At 36.9% G+C, this 27,181-nt stretch overlaps 1 protein-coding gene across 5 annotated transcripts in view; it reads right to left on the reverse strand.

Moving 5' to 3' along the window:
* Positions 1–443: 443 nt before the first annotated feature.
* Positions 444–27,181, reverse strand: part of tnpo1 (transportin 1) — a 129,973-nt gene continuing 103,235 nt past the window's right edge. For 4 of the 5 annotated variants that reach the window (XM_072581824.1, XM_072581842.1, XM_072581814.1 and 1 more), the window contains 6 exons: positions 26,775–26,870; positions 22,941–23,016; positions 21,812–21,911; positions 17,793–17,867; positions 12,499–12,637; positions 444–6,712 (listed from right to left, as the gene is read on the reverse strand). In XM_072581824.1, the coding sequence (XP_072437925.1) occupies positions 12,530–12,637; positions 17,793–17,867; positions 21,812–21,911; positions 22,941–23,016; positions 26,775–26,870 (455 nt within the window). In that variant the 3' untranslated portion in view covers positions 444–6,712; positions 12,499–12,529. Of the gene's footprint in view, positions 6,713–12,498; positions 12,638–17,792; positions 17,868–21,811; positions 21,912–22,940; positions 23,017–26,774; positions 26,871–27,181 lie in introns of those variants that run through there. The other variant, XM_072581852.1, reaches the window with a different exon arrangement.

Below are 27,181 nucleotides of genomic sequence, written 5' to 3' on the forward strand. Positions count from 1 at the left end.
TCCATTTTCCCCAGCCTCATCTTCCCATCTAATTATTTTCAGCTCCCTTCCCCCACCCCAGTCCTGATGGAAGGTTCCACACTTTATCAACTCTTACATGGTAGTCTGGTTACTGAGTTAGGAATAACAACTATGTATTTTTCAGCCTACTAAGCCTACTTTACCATTTCCATCAAACTGTCAAAAGAATGAGCAGAATATGCATACTAATTTCAATGCTGCAAGTTAATTTACATAGTCCCATAGCAAGACCATAGATGGACTGTATCAGTCCATTTATCTAAAAGGACAATATTTTCCTTTTGTGGTGGTGGTAAATATTTGAGCAGGCGGGTAGGTCAGGAAGGTATAGAGAAGACAGATAAACGCACAGTTTTCTAAGATAGAATCAGATTTCACAGTATTTTGCATTTTAGAGTGAGGAAAAAAACTGAATTCCATCATTATCTTTAAATGATTTATTTTGAACATACATTTCCTAGCAGTGGTTAACATTAACATCTACTAGTTCACTACAAGATACAAACTAACATTTATCAATACAAAAATTACTACATAGAAGATCAATACAATATATATTCTCTGCATGATCCAAAATATTTGGTGGCCCCAAAAACTTTCTTCAAAATTCAGCAGCTTATCAAAAATTAAAACCATGTTTCTATTTAAAATGAAGTTTTGTCAAGTTTACATCGAAGCATACTTCCAAGAAATGTTGCTTATGTTCATACAGCTTGAGAGGTTGCAGGAGAGGTTTTGAAGGGTAAATTCTAACACCACATTACTCATGTGAAGCTCCTTTTGAAGAATCCTTTGGTCATTAAAATCAGGGGGAAAAACCCATGCACAAATGCAGATACCACCTTCCACAATTCTACAAGTAGCCACGCTACAAGCCTGTCAATAGCTAAGTACCCCAGGACCACTGAAACTGAAGCCGCTGTTATCTCAGGCTGTTAGTATATATTTTTCCCACAGGAGTGGAGTCAAGAAATGCTATCAAGCTAACACTATTTGTATTTTAAAAATTGGAGATGTCACTTTAATAAAGATTTTAAAATATTACGAGAAATAAGTTTTATATTTTATGACCATCACGTCTAATAAATGACAGGTTATCCAAAGGAGGGTGGACAAGTACCATTTCACATCCGGCCTAATTATGATTATCCTGATCATGAAATATTGACAAACAAATGTCTAATGCTAAAGCTGCAAATTAAAACTGAATCTATATGCAGTTTTTAAACAAAACAAAAAAACGTATAATGATCTATCACTGTAGACTTCTACTTAGTAGATAATCAAGATAGAAGCTTCTGCACTCTTCCACTCCTAAAGAGCAGAAAAGATCATGTGGAAAATGTCTGAGATAACATCCACAAAATTTTATTTCAGATCATGTCTAATTGACTAAGACAACAAAGAAACATGAATAAATTCTATGGTGTCAATGGTGAATAACTTGACATATCTAATTGCTAAATAATGCACTGTTAGAACCCTTCGAAAGAGGGAAGCTCAAACAGGAAGGGAAGGTAAAAGGCATATATAAAAACAGTAAATGCTGACCTGAGATCTCTACAACATAAAAATATTCAAGTAGAAAAGCTACATTAGCAGTAGCGGCCGTTTCTGCAAGGACAGCACTCCATTCAGTGTGAGGAGCAGACAAATCAAGCTTGAGCATGCCAAAAAGGCAGAAAACACTGGAATGTGATGAGACTAATTCGCATGACTCCATCAACATTCTCCCAACATTCAAAAACAATAAGGTACATTTGTACAACGAACGGGTAAAATGCTCTGTATATCCCATGATGCATTTACTTTGTGCAAAAATTTAGGAGTGTTGATATTCAGGTTCATATCTTTTTGATGGGGGGGGGGGGGTGGGGGCAGGGGTGTGGGCAACATTTTTTGACAATGGATGTTTGTGCCTTCCTACACACTCAGCAATATGAGGATCAATAAATCTTGAATTTAACCTTGGGCTTTGAATAGGATGCAGGGATCATTCAATAAACCATGCATCTGCAATGCATTGTGCATGCAAATTTAAAGGTAACTCAGGTTCCTCATTTTCAGTTTTTAAGCTTTCCAGGAATTTCACAAATGGTTGAAAATAAGCTAGATAAGATCTAAGAAAGGGGAATTAATAATTGTTCCATTTACTGGACTCAGAATCAGGGAAATGGTAATTGCAAGTCGTCTTTAAAAAAAGCATACTCACTCATTGACAGTCTCCATTACTAGGTACATACATATTTTATAACATAGTCTTTATGAACTCCATAAAATCAATGCAAATGAATCTCACACTTAACTGAATTTAATTTTACTGCACCAAAGCCTTTCCATTTAACCTGATTGCAAAAGCAAATTAAAATTCTGCCATTTGCAGTTGCAATATTTTCCAATTAGTTAACAATATTCTATTGTCACGTTGCTCAAAGTTAAAGAAAACATGTTGTTAAATTGCGGTAGTATTATTCCACAGTCGCTATTTTAAAATTCTGCATTATTAAAGATGGATTACCAGTCAGTTGTGATGATCTGTGCACACTGATATTTCAGATAATTAGGTTATGATGATACAACCAGCTTTGTGCTTCAGTAGGAAGCACTGGCAGACCAAATGCAACATGAACAAAGTCAAGAGTTTAGAACAGTCTAATTTCAGAGAAAAAGAGCCATATTTAATATTAAATACTTCTTGTTCAAGAAATGGAAAATTATTTAGATTAACCCAGACAATCCACTGCTGGCAAACCGCCTATTTACTCAAGTGAACTTCATGGCATTTCAAAGAAATGGTGTACGAGACTGGAGACTACAGAAAAATTATCAGTATTTGCTATCTCCACCAGAATGAGCCCAAACCCCAATTATGTAAATTTTCACTTGAAAATTTATACAATTAGCAACACTGAATTTTAAGTCAATAAAAACAAAACTGCAAACTGAAAATGAAGACACTGGGCATGAGGAGTTACTGTTATTTTTCTTTGGAACAGCGAACCTTGGGTTATTCCACACAAACTTTTCAGTGAATGCACTGGAAATAATTATAATTTCACAGTTAGAATCAGTTATGTAAATGCAATATTGTGGTGTACGTGTATGCAGATCAAGACCAAATAAAACTTTACAAATAAATGATCAAACTTCAGACTGTCGAGTCTGACCATTCAAAGTTATTTAATGGAGAAATGGATGACATTAATAAAGAAAAAATATTATTAACTTTTGGGATTAAACCAGACTACTAGAATTCCAATCCCACATTATCCCATTTCTGGATTAGCACTAACCGTAATAAACTATACTACAATCAGACTTTAAAATACTGCATATAGATTTGATAAAGTTATAGCAGTTTAAACCTGAAGATTGCAAGAAGACTGGACGTAAAAAGGTGACCAATGAGCATTTCACTTGGCTATCCAAGCAAAATTTCTACCAAAGAACGGTTTATCTCATCAAAGCACATTCCCGGATGAGAATTCATCTTGCTGCTGGTGGGTTATTAACTTAATGTAATATGCAGGACTGACCTGGTAACTTCACATTTCTACACTTTTAAGTCTTTGGAATTAACTTTTAAATGCTTCTCCAATTTCTAAAATAGATGGTGGGAAAGCAATGTAAAAGCAATGTTTGCACTAAAAACGCAGAATGGGGGAAACGGGGTAGCAATAAGTACAATAAAGCTGAAAACAGGGATAAAAGGGAGGTCAGTAAGTGAAGTATTTAGCACTTTGTTTTAGCAAGTACAATTAATATTACAGTAATAAAGCTACTCTGAATTTTTCAACTGAATTACTGTAAAATTAGTGTTTTCTTCAGCAACTGACGAACTAGAAAGCCTAAAATTAAACTCAAGAAATTTATTCATGTAAGCTTTCTATTTTGTTTTACAGAATATAATCTTCACCCATTCTCCTTTCCTAAAAAGCCCTCCAACCCAGGGAAGTACATTTATAATTCTGTCCAACCAGCTGTAATACTGTAACTTTTATTTTTCACACCTGAACACTGTAGAGATTTAAATCCAGACGACTGAGGGAATTTTGTTAGACATTTTCAAAGTGAAAAAGAACTTAGTCTGAAATATTGTATTTCTGGTTAGGCAGTATCTGACATGAAGAAAATGCCCTTTTAGATCAGAAGCGCATTAAGCACATTTTGGAATCAACTGCAGGTACTGAGCACAGAAATTTCTTTTGGTTTAAACCCATGAAGAACATGCAAATAAATTTCTCTTCACAATACAAATACTGGTAACTTCATTAAGCAGCCATGGACTTGTTTTCTAAAAACCTGAGCAAACTGTCTTTTTCTAATCATCTGTGTATTAGCAATTAAAGAAGGTATATTGCATGAAAGTTTATGAATGTTGCACATATTGAAAAAGACCATGCAAGCTGAGAGGACCTTTATTTAGTAAAAAGCTTAATCAACTAGCATATTACATGATTTGTATATAATATGCAGTTGTTAGGAAAAACTAAATAACAAACTCTTGTCTAATCACACTTACCAAGTTGTGCAAAATTAAGGAATGTATAAACTGCATTGTCATGCAAATTTAAAAAAGTCAACAAAAGCGATGGAAAGCAAACCATAGCTACTGAATTTCATGCCACAATTTCAGTCATGCACACGCACACAAAGCCCATCCTTTTCAGTGCATTAATTATTTCATTCATCTCATACAACTTTAAAAGCAAGCAGCAAAAATCAGCCAAACATTCAGCTTTTTCTCCCTTTTTTGTGTAGCAAAATATGTAATGTAGGGAAAATTAGAAATACAAAAGCTGTCATGGCTTTTAAAGTACTTAAAATTATTTGTTATCCTTTACTCTAGCCTTGCAGCCTCCAAAGTTGTGCTGCGCTCTGCACTCTGACCAGCAGAGTTGCTGTTTTCCCTGGGGGAGGTTATGTCCCATCTGAAAAAAATCTAACCATCATGGGATAATTATCAGGCAGTCAATGCATTATAAAAGACTCACGCATAACAAAGGTCAAGTGTACCAGCTTTTGTTTTCCACATTCACAGTACATACTAATAAAAATAAAAAAAAGATTTACAACAAAATACACATTACGGGGAAGGGGCAGAATTTAATGTAAAAGGATTTATTTACACAAAGGAGTATAGAAAGCAACATAAAGTGGAACAAATTAAAGAAAACGGATCCATTTCATTTTGTACTCCTGCAGCTTTTATGGCACAAAGGGCCACCAATGTGCCAATTTTTTTAAACCATATATTCCAGATTGAAATTTTGATCTATCCTGCTTAAGACTCAGTACAGGACAATAAGCATCTCACGAGATCATGCTTTGAACAAAAATATTACCAATCAAGTCAGATTAAAAAACACTAAATAAAGCAAACCTGTCTCTTAACACGTGTACAATTGTCCTTACATGCCATCTAATTATGCAGCCCTCAATTGTCCTACTACATAATTCTTTTAACTCTGGAGGTTCTATTAATTTCAATAGTATATAACCATGCAGAAAGCACATCACATTGACAGCACAGAGGCAACAGATTTGCATGGAGATTTCAGCTTTCCACATTGTGCAGGTTACACACAATACAATAACAATCTTAACCCTATTGGATCCTAAAGATATTTCAAATCCTTACAAACTGTTATACCTATGAATAACCTTAACAGAAATTAAAATCCTATATGAAAAACCTCGGGGTAGTTTACACAAAGTCTACTTAGTAATATGTTGAGCTGCAATACTTAAAAAAAAATTCTAGTGGGAAAGAAACCTTACCATTTCCACTTTCTATGATGCACACATGCTAGACCAATGCCCCACTAAACAAAGCAACCTTACTGTTAACCACAGTGAACCAAATACATGCCTGTACCTTAAATTGAACATGTACATTACAAAGATTTACTGTAGTTTTTCATTTAGAAAAAGAATCTGAATACTGGCATTACAACCCAAATACTTATACTATCATGTGTTTTAAATGCAAAACTAAAGATATGTCAAACTTTTAACTGATATGCACTCAGTGAAAATATAAGCTATTTAGGGTTTCTTGAGCCATTTAGCCTTGTTACCAATCGTTAGCCATTCATTTTGACCGCTATTACTTCATCAGAAACTTACATTTTAACTTCTATGATTTTATTTAGGTGTTTGCTATTAATTTTGGAAACAAGCTGCACTTTAGAATTGCAATAACATTGTCATTTTTGTAGCTCTCCTAAATTCATGCAAATGCCTATTAATCCCCGAGTGTTTTCTTAGTTCTTACCTTCAGCCTTAGTCTGTATGTAAAACCCCCATGTCTCTGGCTGCCAACTTTTAACCTAATGATTATGATTTTCTCTCTGCACTTAAACCCACTTTTGAAGCCTATATTCCTGCATTTGTTGCATTATCCCTTAGTCAGAAACATGATGTTTTTGGGTCAGATGTCTTCCTTTGTTTCTTCTCTTCTGGTGTGAAGCTCTAAAAAGAAGAGACAAATGTCCATCGAAAAAGACTTCAGGGTTCAACTTTCCCCAATGTCGACTGAACAGTGCGACGACTAAACACCTCCCTCCCACCCGTCCCAGTAGGGTTGGGATTGTACTATATGCCCCACTGGTTTACCCTTCCCCCCCCGTAAAGGGTAATGTTTTCCCTGGGTGCAGAGTCTCCCTATGGACTTCCCAGCTTGAAAGACCTGTAGAGACAAAAAAAAATGTTTTACATGTTTGACCAAAATAAAATAATCACAAGGCACTTCACAAGTGTTACGAAGCAAATCTCACCAAGCCACATCAGACAATATATCAGACCAGAGACCGACTTTAATTGTTACAATGCTGAGAAGCAGAAGAGATCAGTAGTTTCTAGCCCAATAGGGAAGGAGATATTGTTGGACTTAATTCTAGAGAATGAGGTGAGTCAAAAGGCAAGCATTTATGAAAGTGATCACAGCATCATTCACGTGAACAAGAAGCAATCTACTTGAAAGACAATTAGAGAAGGGCCAATTTCACTGGTTGATCTGTTCTGGGTAAATTGGAAGCAAAGATTCACAGGGAGAACTGCAATTAAAAAATGGATGCCTTTAAAGAGGAAATTGTTCAGATAAGAGACTGTTCGGGTACAGTCCATGATACGTTCTCATGACGGGGAAAAATACAGTCAATAACGCTGAATAAAATGGTTCAGAGGAGAAATCAAAAATAACAAATACTAAAGGGAGGTAACTGAGATACCAAATTGGTTAAAATTGATAAGGTGGCTATAGAAAGGTTGTCCTTAAAAGCTAAACCACTAGGACCAGATGGTATGCAAGTGAGAATATGGAGGGAAATAAGGATGGAAAATAATGGAGATACTGTTCATATTCTCACAATACTCCTTGGACAGGGTACAAGTGTCAGAGGACTTGAGAATTATAAATATTACACTTTTGTTCCAAAAAGATCAAGCATAAACCAAATAAGTAAACATGCTTAACCTCAGAGGTAAGAAAGCTCCATAAATGATAATGTGAGCCGAATTAATTGTTTGAAAAAAATACAGATTAAGGGAAGTCAATATATAAGTAGGCATGGTTCACCTTTAAGATTTGATTGAACTGCATGAAGTGTTAAGGGACACTAATAGAAAGTGTTTAATAAAATAGGTTTGAAAGCAAAGTTAAAGCCCAAGGTTTAAAAGGCATTGTGGTAATGTTTGTACAAATTTGTTGGAGACCCAGGAAACAGATTTGTGGGCTTATTCTTTCACAAAGAAAAGGAAAGGAGGAGGGCTAGGGGTCTGGATTAGGATGAAGTTTTTCCTCAATATTCTATAATCAATTAGACATGTGATTACAGGAATAATTTCAAAAGTTGCATATGACAAAACTTCAACAAACAGTAAACTGAGAAAAGTGATAGACTTCCAAAGATGATGCAGATGAAATTTAAAAGCACAATCATTTAATTTGGCGGGAAGAATGAAAATCAGTATAAAGGACAGAGTTCTAAAAGGAGTACAGATAATCAGACCCGGGAATACAGTTGAATAAATGGTAAGAGATGGCTGGACAGGGCAAAAACATGGTTGAAAAGGTGTTAACAATCCTAGGCTATGTAAATACAGGCGAAAGTGAGTACTGCAGATGCTGGAAAGAGTGTGCTGCTGGAAAAGCACAGCAGGCTAGGCAGTAAGAGAGGAGCAGGAATATCGTCATTTTGGGCAAAAGCCCTTCATCAGGAATGAAGCTGGGAGCCTCAGGGTGCATAGGATAAATGGGAGGGGGGTGGGGCTGGGGAGAAGGTAGCTAAGAGTGTGATAAGTGGATGGAGGTGGGATAATGGTGATAAATCAGAGAGGAGGATGGAGCGGATAGGTGGGAAGGAAGATGGACAGGTGGGACAGGTCACGAGAGCAGTGCTGTGCTGGAAGGTTGGAACTGGGGGAAAGGTGGAAGGGAGGGGAAATGAGGAAACTGATGAAATCTACATTGATGCCATGGGGTTGGAAGGTCCCAAGGCGGAAGATGAGGCACTCTGGCATTTTTCCTCCAGGCGTCAGGTGGTAAGGGTGCAACGATGGAGGCGGCCCAGCACCTGCATGTCCTTGGCAGTGTGGGAGTGGGGAGTTGAAATGGTCGGCCACGGGGTGGTGGGGTTGATTGGTGCGGGTGTCCCGGAGATGTTCTCTGTAGTGCTCTGCGATAGACATCCTGTCTCCTCAACGTACAGGAGACCGCATCAGGAGTAACGGATACAGTAAATGACGTAAAAAAAGTGCAGGTGAAATTTTGACGGAAGTGGAAGGCTCCTTTGGGGCCTTGGACAGAGGTGAGGGGGGGGGGGGGGGGGGGGGGAAAGAGGTGTGGGAGCAGGCTTTACAATTCCTGTGGTGGAGGGAACGGTGCGAGGAGGGGAAGGTAGGTTGATAGCGGATATGGAACTGATGAGGAACGGTCTTTATGGAAAGCAGATAGGGGTGGAGAGGGAAATATATTTCTGGTGGTAGGATTCGTTTTTAGGTGGTGGAAATGGCAGAGCATGACGTGATATGGAGGATGGTGGGATTAGATTAGATTAGATTAGATTAGATTACTTACAGTGTGGAAACAGGCCCTTCGGCCCAACAAGCCCACACCTACGCACAACTCACCCAGACCCATTCCCCTACATTTCACCCCTTCACCTACCGCTACGGGCAATTTAGCATAACCAATTCACCTAACCTGCACATTTTTGGACAGTGGGAGGAAACCGGACCACCCGGAGGAAACCCATGCAGACACGGGGAGAATGTGTAAACTCCACACAGTCAGTCGCCTGAGGGGGGAATTGAACCCGGGTCTCTGGTGCTGTGAGGCAGCAGTGCTAACCACTGCCACCGTGCCGCCCACTAACTTAACATATCTTGAAAAGGTGGTTTGACTTCATGGAAGTTGCAGTATGTTAGGACATGATTAGAAGCATAACTGCCACGTCTTTACTGTTGCTGGGTCAGAATCTTGCAACCTCTTATCAGCACTGTAGGTGTACCTGGACTGTAAGGGCTGCAGCAGTTCAACAAAGCAGCTCACCACCATCTTCTCATTAAGGATGTGTAATAAATGCTGGCCTCACTAGCAATATCAACTTTGCATCAACAAATAACAAAGGATCCAAGAACAACATGGGGGAAAAAAAATTACTGGCAGAAAGGCTGACAAAGAGTACACACTGCGAAGATAATCACAAGTGACATGAAAATCACAACCTCAAAGGGTTCTAAAGGACTGACTCAACTATAGCTTTCAAAAAGGGAATTGGATAATACCAGAAAGGGAAAAGCTAATGGCTAGGTATTCAAGTCGGCAGGATGTGTTAGTAGCTCAAGTATTCACAATATTCATTAACAATTTGGATAAAAATTTGTATAGCAAGTCACACATCCAAAATTGGGTGGCATTGTAGACAGTGTGGATGATAGCACAAAATTACAAAGGAATATTGAAGGACTCAGCAAAACTGTAGCAAATGGAGTTCAACGTAAGCAAGTAGAAAGTTAGCAGTGCTTAACCAAAAAAGGGCCAGGTATTTTCTTCTAGATGATAAAAGTTAAATAAAGTAGATGCTCAGAGAGACTTAGGGCTGGGATGCCTAAATCTTTAAAATGCCATTAACAGGTACAAAAAATGATCGAGGTGGCGAATGGAATGCTGGTCTTTTTATTTAGAGGACTGGACAACATGTGCTGCATTGTTACAAAACCCTGTTACAGCCCTGTTACTTGGGAGTACTGTAAACAGATCTGGACATTACACCTTAAAAGACTATATTGGCCTTGGAGGGAGTATAATGTATGTTTATAAGTATGATCCCTCGACTTCAGAGGTTGGGGAGAGCTCATACAAATTAGGCCTGTTTTCTCTAGAATTTAGCAGATCAACAGGTGACCCAATTAAAGTCTTCCAAGATATTAACAGGCAAAGCCAAAGTAACTATTTCCACTTGCTGAAGATTCGGATCTCAGGGCCATAGTTTGAGATCTATGGCTACATCTATGTTTCTATTACAGGGAAAGGGTGGTGGAGTAGGACTAACCACACATGTTCTTGCAGGAAATTGGCATAGACTTGCAAGCCAGATGGCTACTTCAATGCTGCAAACATTCTATGATTCTATGGAATGTGTTAAAAGAGTTGGGGTAGTAGAGAAGGAAGGAATTTCAGAGCTGATGACTATGTCAGAACAGTTAAAATCAGAAATGGTCATGAGATCAGAATTCAGGGACACATCTCAGTAGATTCTGGGACAAGTGCAGTACAGAGCTACTGTGGTGAAAGGTCATGGAGGACTCAGAACTTTTAGAAAAAGAGGATGTTGGTTAACCAGAAGTAACTACAGGTTAATGCATGTTCACGTGATAAATGGGACTTCATATGACTTAGGATAGAAGCAATGCAGTTTTGACAGGTCAATAAAGATGCAGTGACAGAATTTTAAAGAGATGATTAATAACTTCCAGCAAAGACTTATCACAGTGAGAAAGAAAGGCTCTTTCAGAAGGATGCATTATTCTGTAATTAGATTAGATTAGATTACTTACAGTGTGGAAACAGGCCCTTCGGCCCAACAAGTCCACACCGCCCCGCCGAAGCGCAACCCACCCATACCCCTATGGTAGTGGTAGGTCAGAAAACTAGTCAGATTTTAAGAACCAGTGAAGAATAACTAAAATCAAAAAGGGAATAAGTAAAGCATGAAAGAAAGTTAGCCACTATGTAAAAGCAGATCATAAGAGTTTCTGCAAGTATTCAATTATGAAAAGAGTAACTGAAGCTAGTGTTAGTACTTTAGCGAGCGAGTTCACAGAACTAGTAATGGAAAATGATGAAATGATAGATATAAAAACAGAAATGGCTGGAAAAACTCAGCAGGTCTAGCAGCATATACGGAGAGAGAAGCTCAGTTGACATTTTGGGTCCAGTGACACTTCTTCAGAATTAAGTGTCTGCTTTCTATCCACAGATGCTGCCAGACCTGTTGAATTCTCCAAGCAATTTCTGTTTTAGTTTCAGATTTCCAGCATCTGCAGTTCTTCCATTTCTTTTTCTGTGAAATGATAGAGGTGTATAACAGGTATTTTCCATCTATCATTAAAGTCAACAAGTGAAAGGAAGGGATGAACTTAAAAAGAATCACCGCTACCAGGGAAAAAGTGCTGAGAAAATCATTAGATCATGTCCACAGAACAAAATGGTCTGCATCCTACAGTATGAAAGCAATTGGTGGCACATGCAGCCGAGGTATTACTTGGAAACTTTCGAATTCCTTAGATTCTAGAACAACCCCAGTGAGTTTGAAAGTAACAAATTTAACACCCTTGTTCAAGTAAAAGGGACACAGAAAGCTTATTTGCCATAACTAAAGCTGGATATTTAGAAAATCAGTAGAATAGACTTGGTTTTGTTAAGGGTAATCATGCTTCTCAACTTACTAGAGGTTACTGAGGAAGGATCAAGTAAGATGGATAAAGAAATTCCTGTGGATAAGCTGTTCCGATTTCAAAAAGAAAACATTTGGTAAGGAGCTGTGTCCAATGTTACTAAACAAAAGAATATTTTGCAGAGAACAACATATTAGCATGCATGAAGGATTAGTTAGCTATAAAAGGTATAGGGAAATGCAGTTCATGCCACAATTAGATCAGCTTGATTTTATCTAATGACAGAACAGATCTGAAGAACCAAAAGGTCTCCTCCCTGTCCCAAATTCTATGTTCCAATGGCACAATCCATGTAGTTTTGAATTACCTAAAATTTACAAAGAGTAGACCATGAAAGGCCAACTGCGTTACATGGTTGTCTCTATTCTTCATAATTTCAAAAGCTTGGAATGTAGACCTCAGCAACAGCCAAAGTTGAGGAAGTAATGAAGCTGGACAATATTAAAGAGTGGAAACAACATGTTCATGGAAATTGACACTCATCTCTCAGCTGAAGCTAAGCACTTTAGAAATTACCATGAGTATGGGTTGACAACAGCGTACACAGCTAGACTCCATAATACGCTGCAAGGCGTTCTTTCAAGGGAGGTGGGAACTGGTCTGAAAAACGGGTCCAATTCTCATTCCCAATCTGATTTTTAAAACCATGAAGGATCTGAAATTAAATTAAAAAATGCATTTTGAACATGCTTAAAATATACATGATTAATTTCAAAAATATGCATTGTATCATCAAGAATTTTAATAAGCATTTCAATCCAATTAAATTGTCTAATTGACATTTGCTAAGGACTAGTTAAAAGCAGTCAAAACATTTTTTATGTCAGAAGTTTATAAAAATACTTCACAAACATATTTGCAGTGATAAGCTTAAACTTCAAAATAATCTAAGAATAATCTATTCTTCCACAGTAACAATTAAATCAATAGAGTTTTTTTTCATAACCGTCCTCTACAGCTTCAATTATTCTCCCAAATTTCCAATCATTTCAGGGTACAAAAATGACAAAATAATGGTTTTCATTTCCATTTTCAACATATAGTTGGTATGATAAAATTGCAGTAACTTTATAGAATTACTAAATGAGTCTCCAGCTTTATTAAATTAACTAGAGACACATGATAAAATGCCACAACAGTAGGTGGAGAACAGAAAGCTGGTATCACAAACAGTGACCAAACTGCCTACATGGTTTTTAAAAACCCAGCTGATTAATTAATGTTCCTTCAAAAAAGGACATTTGGCATTCTTAGCTGGTCTGGTCTTTATGTGATTCTAAATTCTGTACACAGAGCAAGGGAATTACAGAGCAAGGGAAAAGCTAGAGGTCATTCTGCTAGAATGCTCATTTCATTAACACAAATTCACTACAATGCAATCAATCAATGAATTAGGGACACTGTTTCTAAAGAGTGAACTTTTAAAACGTGCATTAGCTGTAACATGATTGCATCGTCAACGCTTTAAGCGTATATCTAAAGCACAATTCTTCTATAACACAAGAACGCACCCATGTTAAAGAAGAAATATCAGTATAGCTGTACCAAACAAAATTAAACAGACTACTCAGCGTTGATTGGGCACCTCAAACAACAAAGGTACAACTGGCCCCAGATGCAAAGCAACAGAATTTAGTGTGAAAATGCTTGACAGTTATATGTCGCAAAATGACATTATTCCACCAATAATGGGGAAGCAGTGATGTAGCAGTAATACCAGTGCATGGTAATCCAGAGGTTCAGACTAATGTTCTGGGGATGTGGGTTAAAACTCCACCCATGATGGCAAATGGTGAAATTTGAATTCGGCAAAAATCTGGAATTAAAAGCTAGTCTGAAGTTGACCATGTAAACATTGTCTACTGTCATACAAAACCACATGCTTCACTTATGCGATTTAGTGAATGAAATTTGACATTCTTATTTAGTCTGGTCTACATGTGACCCCAGAACCCAGCAACACAGTTCACTCTTTACCATTGTCTGAAATGGAATCAGAGTTTCAGAGCATGTAAAGAGGCTACTGATCCATCATAGGTGCTTGATGACTGGTGCAGCTATCTACTCTAATTCCATTTTCCAGCACTTGATCTGAATTCTTGTGAGCTATGGTGTTTCCAGCATTCATCTAAATATTTCTTAAATGTTGTGATATTTCCCACCTTTACCTCCCTTTCAGGTAGTGACTTCCTGATACCTAACACCGTCTGAGTGAAAAATATTTTGTCTATTAATTCTCTTTAAACCTCCTGTCTATGCCCCTCAATTTTGTGTCCCTCAATCAGGACTCCTCTCGGCCTTCTCTGCTTTAAGAAAAACAACCCTAACCTATCTTTTTCTCTTCATAATTGAAACATGCCAGTCCAGACAATATCCTGATGACTCTATACATCAACCATTAAAAGAACTACTAGAAAAATAACAAAGCTAAATCTAAATACTCTGTATCTGAATGTACACGGCATTCATAACAAATTGATAAAGCTTACTGAAGTAAATAAATGTAATTTGATAGCCATTACAGATGCATGGCTTCTGGGTGGCAGGGATTGGATCTTGAATACTGAGTGACTGTATGACATTAAAAAAAGGAAACTAGATAAAGGTGGAAGTGTAGTACTGTTAATTAAGGGTGGCATATGTGCAATAGCTAGAGGTGGCTTTAATTCAGAACATCAGGATATATCATCAGTTTGGGTGGAGATGACGAATAGAAGGGGAAAGAAATCTCTAGTGAGAGAGTGGTTTACAGGCTCTTTAACTGGAACAAACAATACAAGAAACTTGTAATAAAGGACAGTAATAATTATAGGCAACTTTAATCTACACAGAAACTTGAAAAATCAGCATTAGATATTATGACTCAGATGTAGCCTACTTGGTTCATTGAGTCTGCTCTGCTATTCACAATGAAATTGCGGCTGATCTGAATCGGCCAATTTCACTTTCCTACCTTAAACCCAGACCCTCTATTTCCTTACTAAGTAGAGTCCCGGAATGACGAGTTCACAGTAGGTTTTGGAATTAACCAGAGAGCAAATTATGTCAAGACTTCAATTCAGGAATGTGAAAGGATTAACTAATGCACTCAGAGTGAAGGCGTCCCTAGTTAGCAGTAAGCACAATGTGATAGAATATTAAATTCAGTTTGAAAAGGGAGAAGATTTGATCTAAGAATAGTGTTCTAAATTGAAATAAGGGCAACAATATGAGCATGTAAGGTGAACCAGCCAAAGTGAACTTGCACACAAATAAAACCTCTCCATTCAAGGAGGTAGGGAGGCAGAAGCAGGAAATGATAAGCTGATTAGCATGACATCCATTGACGGGAATGTGTTAGAATCAATTAAAAGAGATTAAAGATAGGCATGTACAAAAACTCAAGGTAATCAGGTTATGTCAAAGAGCAATGAGGTCTTTAAAATAGTAACAGTTCCTGTGGATAAGTGTATTATTCTTTGTTTCCCTGGAGTCATTCGATAAGGTTCCATATTAACAGTTCTGTGGAACATAAATGATATGATATAGAAAGTAACACATTAGCATGGACAGATGATTGTTTGCTGCCGGCCAAGAATATGCATAAATGAGTTTTTGTCTGATTGGCAAGGGGAGCAGAGTATCGCAAGGGTCTGTGCTCGGGCCTCAACTTTTGAAGATTTGCACCAATGACTTAGATAAGGGAGGTGAAGAGACAGTTGCTAATTTCTCAAATGACACCAAGTTAGGCAGGAATTACATTCTGAAGACAGCATGAACAGGTTGTAGATGAATGCAGAGTTGACTGCAAAGGGCATAATTTGGACAGGTGGAGTATAATGTGGGAAAAGCGTGAAATTGTTCACTTTATAAGGAAGAATGAAATTACTCAGGTGGAGAACAAACGTGGAATTCCAAGGTGCAGGGAGATTGAACTGGTTTAGCGCATGGGTCATAAAAAGTTAGCAGAATAAACTGACAGTTAATGGGATGCTGCTATCCTTCATTATGTTAGGAACTGAATAATAGTAAGAATGTTATGGTTCAGTTATAGAGGGAATGATGTGACCACATCTCAAATTGTGTGCAGCCTCCTTATTTAAAGAAGGACATAAATATATAAGTGATGATATACTAGATTGATACCTGGAATAAGTGAGTTGTACTATGAAAATATATTGGATAGACTGGGCTTGTTTTCACTAGAGTTTGAAAAATTGAGGTGACTTGATTCATGTGTATAAATATCCTGAATGGTCTTGACAAGGCTGACATGCATTGACCGTTTCCTCTTGTGGATTAGTCCAGAATTAGGGTGTACAGCTTAAAATTAGGAGTCACCCTTTTAGACCTTCATCTGAAGATTCACATTAATTCTGTTTCTCTCTCCATAGATGGTGCCAGACCTGTTGAGTTTCTCTGTTTTTATTTCTGATTTTCAGCATCTGCATATTTTGCTTTTATTTGTGTGGTCTACTTCTGATCCTATTTTGTGTTGTTTACATGAACTGCCAAATTTAAAAAAAAAAGCAGGTCCCGTCCCACCAAAATTAGCTTCCCATTTAACTTTGTTTCCTGGTCATTCATCCCTAATAGCAATATATGGTCACATGAGCATTTCTCAGAAACAAATAATATAATTATCAAGAAATCAATGAATGCTCTATCACAATACTCTACAAACCCTACTGGGCTTAAAGGAACAGGACAGTTCTTTTTCTTTGCTAGAAAATCCCATATCCTACAATAAAATTTAAAAAAACACATGAGCTGTGCTCTGCAAATTGTTGGGTGGAAAGTGATATTATTAAAGGGCTGTGATGTCACAAAATATTTACTAACCTATTAAGAGGTGCAAATGAGATTACTCAGTTGTACACTACAAGCTATGGCTGTTTCAATTTGTATGCATGTTTCAATTTGTTTACATATGATTTTGTCAAGACTGTCTTGATTCTGTGTGTCTAGGGTAAACTTCCCTAGCTAAGACAATTTGCAGTTAAAACATTTTTAAACTAGCAAGTTTTGAGAAGATGTGTAGTTCAGGATGTAAGTTCGCTCACTCAGCTGAAAGGTTTGTTTTCAGACTTATGGTATGGTATCATGGTAGCCCACAAACCCATCAACACACTAAAACACCAGCTAATGAACTCAAAAGACCCTATACAGACAAGACGAACGTCATTTACAAAATACCTTGCAAGAACTGTAACAAACACTATATTGGACAAGCAGGCAGAATACTAGCTACCAGAATACATGAACACCAACTAGCCTCAAAAAGACATGACCCCCAATCGCTAGTATCCTTACATACAGATGAGGAAGGACACCATTTTGACTGGGACAACATATCCATCTTTGACCAAGCAAAACAGAGATATGCATGAAAATTCCTAGAAGCATGGCATCCCAATTGGAACTCTATCAACACACACACACACATCAATTTGGACCCCATCTACCACCCTCTGAGAAAAAGAACAGGAAATGTCATTACCAACCCAAAGAAACCTAAACACAAACAGCAGGATGCATAACACCAATGCTTTACCGGAGGCTCACTGATGATATTACCTAGTATGGTGACAAAATGTCTGGAAATGAACCTTCCAGCTCAGCAAGCAAACTTAATCCAGATTTTTATACTAATGAAAAAGCACTTCAAAAATATGCCATTTCTCCTTGGTGAATTTCAGCATTCTTATACACCTAAATAAAACATCAAACATTATGAAAAACATAACAATTGTGATTTTTCTTATTCCTGACTTCATTTTTTTGCTAAATACACCAAAACAATCAATTTTAAGAAGGAAGAAATCTCATACCTTGTAGAACATATCTCGAAGGTCATCCTTTGGACTAATCCAAGATGCTACTGCATCACAGAAAAAAATGAAGTCCTGTAAAACGAAAAATCGCTGATATAAACATTTTTAAAAAAAAATAAAGTAAGCAGACTTGCAAAAGCTCCCTAAAGAGATGCAAATAAAAGTCAATTCACCATTTGGAAAGTAGTTCTGTCTTGAAGTTTTCACACATTTAAAAAATAAGCTACCAATCACAGAGTTCAGAGCGGTGTTAAACAACAATGAAGCTCAGTTCTTTTAGTAACAAGTAAAAGAACATCTGAAACAGGCTAGTTTGATAACCATATCAGAAACAAAATCAGGAATCTAAATGGGGCTGTAGACCCAGAGTATAAGTTACCAATTAACCTTATTTCTCAACATGAAAATTAAGAAACTAAAGTAGTGATGCATATGAATTAAAGCACGTGATGCCCTTCTTTTCAGTTTTAGCTTTCCTGTTCATTTTCCCAGATGAAAATAGGTCAATAATGATCAAGCACAACTGAAATGAAAATATTACTGCTTTATTCTAATTTCATGTAATTTTCAGTTTTACTCAAGCAGCCACACAAGAGACTTGCAAGTGAACATTCAGACAGCAGCAACCACACAATAATGTCTCAGATAAAGAATGATAGCCATTGATATGAAACCTAAGTTGAAATAAAAAAGACTTTAAGAGAAAAAAAATGAAAGGGAATGCAGAATGTACAGAGAGAAAATGCTTAAAAGGCATGCTGCAAGGTCATCCTGAAGTATGGCAGCATTGACATGAACGACTTGAGAGAGACGTGCTCCAAATGTTCAAAATACTGACAACTCGTCCATCAAACTGAATTATGCTTTGAATCATAATATCTGAATGATGAAGCAGAGCAGAAGAGAAAAGCAGAACCAGTATTCCAGATTCCACTACCTCACAATACGTCCAAAGATCTGCAGGTTCAGAATCAGCCGGTTCAGTAACATGAAGACCAAGACAGAAACTCCTGACTGAGTAGTTATAATCCTTGAATTGTGGAAAAATGGATTACAATCTTTGCCCCTCTCTCATTTTTGATATACGTTGGTAGTATCATCCAAAAAAAAACAGCAGTGTTTACAAATACAAATGATGACACTCAGGTCAGGATCAGTGCAACTGCAACATTATTCAAGAAACACAATATCTAGGATAAACCAGTCCATTTGATCAGCACACCATCAATCAAACACCCACCCCCTCCATAACAGACACACAATCTACATGGGTTGACTACAGCAAGTTACCAAATAATCTTTGCTGGTAGACCTCCTTACCAGTAAGCTCCAACACCTAGAGAAACAAAAGCAACAGTTGCAAGGAAACACCACAGCCTCCTATAATTGTTCCTTTATTCATGGGGCAAAAATCATTGAACTACGTATCTACCTGACTGATGCACTGGATAGTATTATGGGAGCATCTTCACCATGTGGAATAAGCAGTTTGAGATAGCTTGCCAACAACTACTCACTGCCAACAAACTTGAGCAATATATTCTGTGTTATCCTTGAAACCTACAATTCAAGAATTAAAAGCTGTCTGATACATCACAAACACACACACACACACACACACAGTGTACGTCCACAGTGCTGCACTTGCATATTGTTCTGACCATGCCTAGAGCAAAGTGTTATTTTGTGAATAGAATTCATCATAACTAGCAACAAGCCTTAATGAAGTAGAAATTCACCTGGGCCCATTTCTGGTTTGAGGCCAGTACAAAATGAAGAGTCAGGGCTTATTTAAACAACCAAGGAGTGGGGTCCTGTCAAGCCTTCACATGCTGCCTGCCTCATGCCTACTGAGGCCACTGAAGTTTGGGACGATCATCTCTCCGGGATTGCAAGCAATTACACCAGTCAGAAGCACTGCTGATCTGGAAGGTGCTACTCCTACTTGTTCCACATTATTTTGGCAAAAACATTTAAGCTCAATTTTGGGAAACCAAAGATAAGCATTCAGCCTTCAATTAGCACATGAAAGGAGCCAAATGCCTGTCTTGAGTCCCAGCTCCAGATATCTGAAAAATCAAATAGGCCCAACATTTCAATATGACACTGTGCATAACCGACATCCATTTTGATGTAGCTAGATTGTGGTGTTAATATTTTACACTGCTTGTGAAGTAAATAAATGGCATATTTGATCTTGGAACAGAAATGGAAAAAATGCAGCATCACTATCCACGAACAGTATCACTGCCTCTGATGGTAATGGGTCAAGCTTTTACAGGTTACAATTTGGTAATTAAAATAAACAGCAGCTTCTGATCTTCATCTTCTGCAGCAGTCATAGCTACAGGTTCAACTCTGGTTCTGAAGGTCAGAAGTGGCCAAAATGATGTCAACTTCAAATGCACCTTTCTTGGAAATTCCAATGGGTGTTACCTGGAGAAACAGAATTGCATGAGCTACATCTGTTTAAGCAATAAGGTACTTTTCACATTTATTGTAAAGGTAAGAGATCTATAATATTTTAGCAGCTGAAAAGTCTTTCCAAATATTACTGTCATGCACATTTACAAGACTATTATACAATATGTTGTAACCATAAAAGCAGAAGACAACATAATTTAGACCACTTACCAGACTTAGCATTAGATTGATAGTAGTATGTCCCTCATCTTTCAGTTGGATTCCAGTTGCACCATAATTTCAGACTACAAGACATTTGGATTTTCTGGTATGCGGTGTAGGTGAATTTATTGTTATGTTGAAGGTTTTGCCATTCTTTCCATGGAATTTTTTTTCTTTTTCTGTACACTTCTACTTATTAACCTGCTTGATAATGTTGGTTTGGCTTATTTCTCTGTTATAAACAATGCTGAAGTGTCTTGGAATCATTACTTCATTTTATGTATCATGCAACCAGTAAAGTTCCATCTTCGAGGTATTGTCTTCTTTTCTGGTTTGTCAGAGGTTCCAACCATTACCCCAACACGACTGAAGCAAAGCACTTAATCTGAACAGATCATGTACTCATTCCTGGTTAATTAGCGTGTCATGCTGGATATTCACTTATCTTGGATTGGTTGGATTAATGACAACCTGCATTAGGAGGACAGTAGGTGACCTAGTGGTATTAGCACTGGACTATTAATCCAGAGATCCGGATAATGTTCTGGGTTTGAACCCACCATGGCAGATGACTCCCATTTTGAAGTCAATAAAATTCTGAAATTGAAAGCCTAATAACGACATGAAACATTGTCAATCATAAGGAATAACCTATTAGGTTTACTGATGTCCTTTAGGCAAGAAAATTACCATCCTCATTTGGTCTCGCCTCCATGTGATTCCAGACTCTCAGCAATATGGCTAACTCTGAACTGCCTGCCGAGTAATTAGAGATGGGCAATAAATGCTGGCCTAGCCAGCGACACCCACATCCCATGAATGAAGAAAGAAAAGCCAAAAATAATTCAGTAAAAAAACTGACATGGCTATAATTCTAAGCAGTAACGACCTAAAAAACCAATTGAAAATATCTGAATTTCCTCTCCCCGCCCCTTTAACATTTCCATCGAAAAATCTCAAAAGAAAAGAATAAATCTGTTGAGTATTAAGCCAATAGGAACCCCAACATTTCAGGCACAGTGACGTTTGTTGCACATGTCAAGCTATTATCAAGTACCTTCTGCACAAACCAAAACAGTTCTTCACAAATACAGAACAGACCTTCACACAGAAACCAAAACAGAAATATTGCTTTAAGCAAGACCTTAATCATATAATTCAGTTCTCAACTAACATTCAAAAAAAAAACTGCTGGTAAAATATATTGAAAAGTGCTATAATGCTTTCAATTATTCTAAAGATTTTAGAAAGCATTCCATTTCTTTTTGTTCAATAAAAAAGCCGTAGTTTAGCAAATCAAATGTAATAGCAGTATCTTAACTCCCATTTTTAATCTCGCTGTAACCATGATTACTAAAAGGTTAGCACATTAACCAGTCTCAGCTTATCACCTGTACAACTCCTCCTGGATTGACACCAATCATACTGCAAATGCCACGGAAAGCAGAATCTTTTTCTTCATTATCCCTTATGTTTCGCAGGGAAGTACACCTGTTCAATAGTGTTTAAAAAAGGTCATGTATAAACGGAGGTTACGTGCAGAACTGGATTTTAATGCACTATGCATTACACACAACAAATCTATATATAGTATTTAATGGAATGTATACACCGCAGTTAATTTAGGTTTGTTTTTGCCCTCTTGGCAAATCTGACAGCAGTAATACAATTAATATTCAAACTCTGAACGTAAACTGGACAGTTTAATGTATTCCACGTAGATCAATATGGTTTCTGATAAGCTTTGTTATAAACAATATATTAAATGTTTTCAATTTTATATTTCAGGTGCTTTATTTTCATGAAATCTATGCATCAAGTATTATTTAAAATCACTGCCAAAATAAAAATTGAAAAGTGCATACATGTATTCTTTGTGACTTAATTATTCCATCAAACACTTTAAGTTCATTTTAGAAAGTACCTCAATTAACCCATCATTGCAACAATGCCTCCTTTGAAGTACAAGATTTTCAGTTATATAAGATTTACTTTAGGCATTCAATTTTAAAGAAGCAGCATGTGAAAGACAAATGACTGAATATAAGACAAGGTGTAACACAAGCCGGTATTCATACAAGCTGAATACAACAAAAGACTTCCACGGTTTGCAAGCAAAGTGTTTGACCTTTAAAGTTAAAAATTTCACAACGTTTCTCAATCAATAGAAGCTTAAAGTTCTGTATTTCCATATTTTTTAAAAGAAGATTTCTGCATGCAATTCTGATGAAAATTTCTTTAATGCTTTTACGTTCATAACCAAGCCTCTCAACACAGCAAGCATGTGACAATCTTATCCCATGCATCAGTTAGTTGTTAGCCACAACATAAAAATAAAAATACACACATAACAGTGCTACTGAAAAATCACAAACCTGATAGGACAAGATTAGTCACATGGTTGGCAATGGTTAAGGATTGTGAATTTGCAATCAACTGAAAACTATTGCTATAAGTGAGAAAGAGATAGAGAAAGAGTGAAGAGGAAAATGAATTAAATAAAGATTGAATAATACACACCAGGGTCTTATAAACTGCTGTAGCATGGGGGCCACCTCTTGAGGACAAACGTAACCAAGACGACCAATTGTTATTGCTACGGTAACGCAATCACGGTTATACACCACCAAACGCCAACCAAGACATGAGCAAATGAGGGGGAGGAGAAAAATAAAGAAAAACAACAAATAACTCAGAAACAGAAATCAACAGAATCTGTGTATGATAACAAAATTAAGATCATCTTTTTATGTTGATTATTAGATTAACTACCACCCACTGACGGGAGGCAGAAGTTATGGTGCAATCTTTAAAAAAAATTTAAAAAGTACGTTAAAAGAGGGAACACTCCCAAAACACACCTACATTTTAAACTAACCCTTTCAACTGAACAAAAATGCATCATACTTAACAGCCCTTCCAATTCCTATAGGGTAGCAAACAACTTTTACCATTCAGGATTTCTTAATGTTAGTGCTAAATGTCAAGTTCTCTTCCCTATGCATAGTGCAGTATAACTACATGTTCAAACTCAAATTATGAAGCATATTCCAAGAAAGGGCATCTGAGTACTCATCAGTCTCTTGCATTATATTGTTTCTCTAAAATGACCAAACACAGGCAAAATCACTGTTAATGTCAAGTGACTGTATAGCTGTGCTCACCCCTCACTTTGTATGCTAATAGACCTAATTAATTTGAGCCAAGTATGGAAAATACAGAAGCACCTACTGATGCTTATCATGTAGTATATTTGAGAATTTTATACAATGCAAAATGCCAATTTATCCATCACAAGAAATCAAAGTCATTGAGATTTCCACACTGAGTTAGTAATTACTAAGGATGATGCTCCATGCATTCGTAAAATTACGAGTGGGAAATGAATACATTATTAATGCCTTCAAAATAAGTATTATTTCACTTATACAGTTATTAGTTACTAATAGCAGAAAGAAAACTAACAGCTTCCTTCAAAGCAGCAGAAACTTTCAAGAACAGTGGCAAGTGGGACTAGATTGGGTTGGGATATCTGGTCGGCATGGACGGGTTGGGCCGAAGGGTCTGTTTCCGTGCTGTACATCTTTATTACTCTATAACAGAAATTCTGCCCTTAATTTAAATCAGCTAGTTTTCTTTTCAAAATACCTTGCAATATCCTCTTAGATATTTCAGAAAATCAAATAATGTAAAACATGGAAATGAACAAGTGTTTTAGAAGTGTTCCTCTTTAAACTCACAAAAGGTTATCATTCAGAAAGAAAAAGTAATGGCTTAAGGATTACTCCAAGCTAACTACAAGGACATTACAAAAATCCAGCAGATTCATATAAAGCAGAGGAGGGAAACCTATGTTCAAGAGACACAAACTATGCAACATTCTCATTAAAACAAGCATTCATGAACAATCTGATGAGACATGCAGAAAAGCAGATGAATGTTCATTCAAAAATAAAGTTCAGTGTAGGATATACTGATTAAACTGTACGATGTAGGCCAATTAACATGATATTTCTTGCAAGTTGTGTAACATGTAAGTTGCACACAAAATAATTTTTCATTTCAAATAGTGAACTAGCACAAAACTCTCCACTTTGTAACCAAATTGCTTAAATTATAAATATTTACATAAAATTTCTAATCATTGTCCAAAAATCCATTAACTATGGAAACTGCCCTTTATATTTATAGACTATTTTCTTTAAACACTTCATTCAAGACCAGAGTCATGGGAAAATAAATAAGATTACAAAATTTCAAATTTGAAAAACAGCTTGAATTTTATTCTGTTCACAAAGCATAGATCTGAAAATGGCAGAAACAAATGCTTGAACAAATTTCAGCAGGTCAGGAGCATTTGTGGAAAGGAAACCAGCTAATACTTCAGGCTGGTGGCTATATGTCAGAAGTAGAAAAAGTTGAGATAGAACACATTGACCTGAAACATTTGCCTGTTTCCACTTCCAAATCCTGCCCGAGTCTGTTGGGTATTTCTAGCATTTTCTCTTTTTATTTCATATTTCCAGCCTCAGCAGTCTATTGTTTGATATCAGGCAGAGAAAGATCCAGCTAAGCAATCAGGTTGCCAAAGCACAAAGTAAGACTTTAAAACCACCTTTGGAACTGCATTAAGGCCATCTAAAATGTATACTTGAAATATTTTGGAAGTTTAAGACTGAATTAAGAAAGCACTGGCAGCTTCTATACATGATACTCAATGCACAAGTGTCCGTGCATTGCAGAAAAACAGCAAGTTTCTTTTCGTAGTCTAAGACGGCAGGTTGACACAAAATGTAATTCTTCAACCCCAAATCTAAATACAGCATATTTAGAAAATACAGTTGATCAGTTATCCTTCATTAAACGTGCAACATTTATTCACATTTACTGTTGCTGTGCAGCATCTTGCTGCAAATCTGCAGCTACATTTGAAGAATCTAAATATTACTGAAATGCTGAGAAAGAGGAACAAGCTTATAAAATATAAATGTCCTCATTTTAGGCACTCATTAACCAAAGTCATCAAAAGATACACTAAAGGGAGTCAAATGAACTCCATGTCAGTTGCAAGGTCTGTACATGTTTTAAAAAAAAGATTCATTCATAAGTACTGAACAATCCACAGGATTCTATGAATGAAATAAATATCATGTGACAGAAAAAATATTATAGCTAACAATTATATTTTTATTCAATCATAAGAAGTGAACATCCCTTGGAGCCCCAGCAGCCGTTGCCCATTCCTAACTGCCCAGAAGGCTTGAACTGCTACAGTCCACCTGGTGGAGATACACTGTTTTAGATAGGGATTCAAGGATTCTGATCAGTAACAGTAAAGAAGGTTGTGGTGTACTCATGGATCTGCTGTCTTGTCTTTCTGTGGTGAGACTGCACTTTGAAAGGTACTGTTGAAGGAGAAATGGATGATAGACACTCAATTTTTGGCTTTTACTAACTCTCTGTGCTGGCAACAGAGGGGATGAAAATTTAAGCTAGTGGATTGGTTGATCACGTGGGCTACTTTGTCCTGGAGTGTGTTGAGCTTTGAGAATTTTGTTGGAACCACACTAATACAGGCAAGTGGAGGATTTTCCATCAAATCCATGACCTGTAATACTTATTTTGCAGGAAAGTGGAGTTGAGGATTATTAGATTAGTCATGAACTCATTGAATGTACAGCAGACCGATGGGCTGAGTAGCCTATTTTTGCTGCTGTGTCAAACAGGTTCATTTTTAACAGTAAATATAATTCTTAATTAATTCAGCATTCTTAAATTGATTTGTTGCTAGCAATAGTTTCTCAAGGTAATTCAACAGACCGTGCATTTGACAGTGAATTAACAAGCTTGTTCCAATTATCAAACACTTACATGACTCAAAATCATGCAAACTAGCTAAATATTTTATTTTACTGAATTTCACTTTTAAGACTGAACTTCGTAAATCAAAGACAAAATATCCTTTTGTGATTTTGAAGTTTTGTAACTTTAGAAACCCAATATCATAAGTTTGTTTAGCATTTCTAAATTTGAGGCTCATAAAGACTCATTCCACTATGCAATGAATACAGCAAACAGCACAAATTAAACATCGTCCCATCCTAATCAGACTCCCTCAAGAGGGCAACCTGATAGGTAGAACCACTCTCCTTGACGGGGGCCAGCAGCCTGATCTATAAGCTTAAATCAAGTAATTTGATTGAACTTATGTTGAATAAAATGTTTTTCAAACAGACCCATAATTTTCTTGTCAGCATCCAAATATACTACTTAAGCAGTTTAAATATTTATTTCATACATTCTTAAGCACAACACAACAAATTAAACATTCTATAAAACCAGTATTTAAATTACCTGTATTTTCCAGTAATGTTTTGGGTGTGTTAGGTCTATTAATGATATCCACCAGCCGGGGCAAGACCATTGGCACATAAGGCTGCATTTCAATGCCTAATGAAAAAGTAAAATTAGTCGAGTGAAGAGGTTACCAGCTAAAGGCAGATCTTCACCCATTAAGTTTTAAAATTCTACACTTTTTCAGTAAATTTAGATGCAAACACAATTGCGTCCTTGAACGTGACTAACTGCAAGCACTGTCAGAGACCTTCAGGGTAGAATACATAGTGCTCACTTTTCCAAATGTCTTCGGTTAACATCAATTTCTTGAATCAAATCGGTAATCACATACAGCAGAGAAAAGAAACCACCCAAATTCCTCACTGTGCAATGATATGCATGCGAATTGAGGGCATGGTAATATT

Source organism: Chiloscyllium punctatum, chromosome 2, assembly GCF_047496795.1.
Source record: "Chiloscyllium punctatum isolate Juve2018m chromosome 2, sChiPun1.3, whole genome shotgun sequence".
Taxonomy (NCBI): domain Eukaryota; kingdom Metazoa; phylum Chordata; class Chondrichthyes; order Orectolobiformes; family Hemiscylliidae; genus Chiloscyllium; species Chiloscyllium punctatum.